The sequence below is a fragment of the Syngnathus scovelli genome, chromosome 11 (genome assembly GCF_024217435.2).
Source record: "Syngnathus scovelli strain Florida chromosome 11, RoL_Ssco_1.2, whole genome shotgun sequence".
Classification (NCBI taxonomy): Eukaryota; Metazoa; Chordata; class Actinopteri; order Syngnathiformes; family Syngnathidae; genus Syngnathus; species Syngnathus scovelli.
In genome coordinates, this window is record NC_090857.1 from 13,960,737 (window position 1) to 13,964,742 (window position 4,006).

General features: G+C 45.5%; 1 protein-coding gene across 4 annotated transcripts; it reads right to left on the reverse strand.

Moving 5' to 3' along the window:
• Nucleotides 1-254: 254 nt before the first annotated feature.
• ube2c (ubiquitin-conjugating enzyme E2C) lies at nucleotides 255-3,783 on the reverse strand. 4 transcript variants are annotated; one of them, XM_049734861.2, is made up of 7 exons: nucleotides 3,543-3,783; nucleotides 3,000-3,114; nucleotides 2,279-2,306; nucleotides 1,688-1,774; nucleotides 1,424-1,628; nucleotides 1,270-1,329; nucleotides 255-400 (listed from the first exon to the last, which is right to left on the reverse strand). In XM_049734861.2, the coding sequence occupies exons 2-7, from the start codon at nucleotides 3,098-3,100 to the stop codon at nucleotides 363-365; spliced, it is 519 nt and encodes a 172-aa protein (XP_049590818.1). In that variant the 5' UTR covers nucleotides 3,101-3,114; nucleotides 3,543-3,783; the 3' UTR covers nucleotides 255-362. The 4 variants fall into 4 exon arrangements, with proteins under 4 accessions (XP_049590818.1, XP_049590817.1, XP_049590816.1 ...); XM_049734860.2 differs by having other exon boundaries at nucleotides 3,579-3,780; XM_049734859.2 differs by having other exon boundaries at nucleotides 3,000-3,111; nucleotides 3,543-3,772.
• Nucleotides 3,784-4,006: the final 223 nt, after the last annotated feature.

Sequence of the window (4,006 nt, forward strand, 5' to 3'; positions counted from 1 at the left end):
GCGTACAACTTGAGACGTCATGAGACGTCACTTCCGGCTGGCGGCTCGGTGCAGTCAAACTCGTCTGTGCGGCAAATTTAAATTATATTTTTCAGAGCAACAGCTTCCTTTTCGTTGTTTCGAGCGTCAATTCATATTTATAAGCCCATAAGCTAACTAAAACCGATTTATACATATACCGGTGTCTCTAGCCCTTTAAGTAAAATCTTGTGTGCGCACCAGAAAAAAAGAAAAATGAAAAGATGAACAATGTGTTGAATTTAGAACTTTATTGATTCAACAAATCAAACAAACATAAAAATATTGTACAAAAATAACTTTCACAGGTTGGTCTTTAGAAAAAAAAATAAAGCAGAGCAGGTTCACATACGGAATGTGGAGTGTAGGTGAGCTTTGTAGGCTGAGGAGGGGAGGAAGAGAGCAGTTAGACATGAAACCCCCCCAAAAAAAACATGAAAAAGCAAATGCGAAAGACTCAAGGCCTGATGCCTTGCGTCTTTCGCGTTTGCTTTTTTCCCCTAAGAATGTACTTTCACCAACCAATTGTCATGTTTGTCATTTGCATTGTTGCTATGCTTTTTTGTTTAAGAAACAAGTGTGAAAAGGGGAGCTCGCTTTTTTAAAACCTACGTAAAGACAGGAAATTACTTCTTGCGAGCAGCACTTGTCCACTCTTGAGCAAGCCACACAAATGACTGGCGTTCATTTGCTCGGATGGCCCTTCTCTCCACATCATCGGAAAGTGATTTTGAATACGTTGAGGAGAGCCACAAAAATCCAACTTGCTTTTCCTCATGATGACTTGCAGCATTGATGAAGAATGCCAACCCCCCCCTAGACACATTTGTTTGCACCCGTTTGTCCTAGTCGTTTGTTTTGAAGCATCAATCACCTCGCAAAGGCATTGGGGGGATCACTTGTCCTTGAGGATGTCCTGGCAGATGAAGCCCTACTCGTCCACTTTTGGGATGGAAACACGGTGACAGGAAGCGCACACGTGGTTCTTATTTCAAGGAATCCCAATATCATTTACTGATATGGCTCTAAGTCGGCAGTGGTTCAACTCAGGACAAATTTCTGACCAAATTTTCCACATTTTCATCCAAAAACGATCTGCTGAAAATCATGATTGGTCCTGATGTCACATCAATCGTGATCAAGCCTTGCAATGATCATTTTGGCTATAAGCACGTACACCCCCCCCCCCCTAATAAAAACTTTTTATTATTTTTTTTAATAATACCAAGACAATGACCAAAGACAACCCACCTTCTTGGTTTGGCCAAAGAGCAGCAGCCGTGGCGTTGAGTGGACTCTCGTTGTTTGGTTCTGGAAGCAAAACACATGAGAGACATGAGGCGGTGGACGAGCACACAGTGGGTGAGTGCGCGGTGGGTGAGCGCACGGCGGGCGAGCGGTTTACCTCCCAGTAGGCTCTGGATAGACAGCAGGACAGCGCGCACGTCCATCAGAGCCGACCACTTGTCCTTGAGGATGTCCAGGCAGATGAAGCCATGCTCGTCCACGTTGGGATGGAAACACGGTGACAGGAAGCGCACGCGTGGTGCCTGGTACGGGTATCCAGCCGGGAAGTCCAATGACAGCTTATACTGCAGACCCTCGTACACCTGCGGCAACACCGCCGTTAGCGCCGGCATACCCGCTCGCCCGCATCGGCCAGACCTACCGTGTCGCGGGCCCCGTCGATAGTTCCCACCCACTTGAAGAGGTTGTCAGACTCGGGGAAGGCCGAGATTCCCTTGTCGCCCGCCATCTGCGGCCCGCCGAAACATAAATGAATGACTTCCCTCAACAGTTTCAAACAATAAAAGGTCTGAATTGCAGGACATAGAGCAACACTGTCTCTGTTAACAGCAAAGATCTCCAAAAATTGGCCACCTTCAGTGAATGTTATTCAAAAAGAGAAAAGGCCGCTCTCAACAGAGCTAATATTGGCCGATTTGTTGAAGCATTCTGACGTGATTGAGATTGGTCAGATGGGATCCAAACATGAAACACAAGCACCGACATAATCAAAAACATTTTCAGCATTTTTTTATTGGCTCAGACACGCAAATATGCCACGTGAACAGGGATGGCGCGTGGACCCGAAGGGAATAAAAGACTACAAATTGCACAAACAAGCATTGTTTGCTCAAAGGTGACAACTATTTGAAGGCACATCTGTAGCTATACACTGGCCCCATGTGGTGTGGAGGTTGAACTACAATAAAGCGTTTCATTTCGCAAAGTGTAAAAGAAAGGCCGCTCTACTCACCATTAGCGTCATTAGCTCCTGCTGGAGCCTGCAAAACACAATCACCACGTTCAGCCTTGGTAGCTGCACTGCACTGAATACAACATGAAAGCCCTGCAGTGCATAGTGACCACGGCTGGTCAGATTATTGGTGCTTCACTCCCCTCCCTGAAGGACATTTACACCTCCCATCTCACCCGCAAGGCAACCACGATTGTGAGTGATGTGAGTCACCCAGCTCACTCTTTGTTTGATCTACTGCCCTCTGGGAAGAGGTACAGGAGCCTGCGCTCCCGCACCACCAGACTCTCTAACAGCTTCATACTCCAGGCTGTTAGGATCCTGAACTCTCTCCCCCCTTCTGCGTAGCCTTCTGTAGTTTTGCGCTATATTCTGACTGTCTGCTGTATGCACACTTGCTCCATTTTTGCACCTCTTACTTATTATGTTATTTGCTTATTTATTATTTATTCATCACTCTTATTTATTCATTGTTTGTGCCTTCTTGTTTTTATTTTTTGTGTTGTTTACTTGTTTGTATATTGTGTACTATGTCTTGTCACCGTGGGATAATGGGAATGTAATTTCGATTGCTGTGTGTGTCTTGGCATGTGAAGAAATTGACAATAAAGCAGACTTTGACTTTTTGACTTAATGACTGCCGACAACTCGTGTTCACGCTTTCATTAGCTGGGGTCAACAGTAATGTTGCCAAGATCAACAAGTACGCAATCATTCTCACCGTTTAGTTACGGACCCTTTGGTGGTGTTGCCGCCCACCTCGCTGCCCTTTCTGGTGGTGGCTTCGGCTGAAGCGGCAGGGTCCAAGTTCTGAGAGGCCATTGGTCAGCTCTCTGCTGAATGCAAACAACAAAAATCCAACCGCTAGCTTGGACAAGACAACTTTGCGACAGCCTAACTTGACAAGCACCAAACACTTGTTTTATCAATCGAATGGGCTGCCGATTTTATTTTTTTCAATTAATCGGATTTAAAAAAAGAAAAATCCATCCTCTTCTTGAAAAACAAGGAATGCAAGGAATATGTGACTGGCTTGGTTTGCAACATCCGTTGATGTTTGCAAATGTATTATTTGGGTTTTGAAATGAAGCCAATGATAATCTAGAAAGTGCATAGATTTTAATTAAAATCCATGAAATCTTGCTTTAAAGGCCATACGAGAAAGCGTATCGGGTGACAACGTTGGTCGGCCTCGGCAGTTCAATCGGCTATGCTAAAGTCACGCTAGCGCCTATGTTAGCGTTCGACATTGAAGCTCACTTACGGACAATTGAGCGCTTGCTTAGTTTGTTGTTCTCACCGTGGCGTGGCAATGCCGCCGAACTTCAGACTAGTCGAAAGACGAACGGCCGACAAAAGACGAACGGCGGCCACTTGGCCAGCACAGTGGTGCTCCCGGTTTAAACGGAGGGCAACTGACGCGCTGAGCGAATCGGCGCCCGACTTTCAAATACAAACGCCGCCTTGCTGGCCAATTAAAACGGCTGCTTCAAGGGGCAAGCGTTGCGACTGGACATAAAACACGCCCGAAAGTAGTAGATGAAACTGTTAAGATTAACAAAATCCGAATAACGTCATCTTAAAAAGAAAGATATTACAACTTTACTTCAAGAACATAAAGGACATAAATAATTTCCCCCTGTGCATCCAACAGTAATACACGCTCACCACTCGAAAACATTACACAAGAGCCGTGTCGAGCGAAAACGGGATCGAAACACACAAACA

Bases quoted from the DNA above. Each gene is read 5' to 3' on its own strand.
- ube2c (XM_049734861.2), bottom strand. From the start codon at position 3,100: ATGGCCTCTCAGAACTTGGACCCTGCCGCTTCAGCCGAAGCCACCACC. The intron at 1,775-2,278 runs GTGAGTAGAGCG...GGCGGGCCGCAG, and splicing joins AGGAGCTAATGACGCTAATG to ATGGCGGGCGACAAGGGAAT. The intron at 1,629-1,687 runs GTAGGTCTGGCC...GTGTTGCCGCAG, and splicing joins TCGACGGGGCCCGCGACACG to GTGTACGAGGGTCTGCAGTA.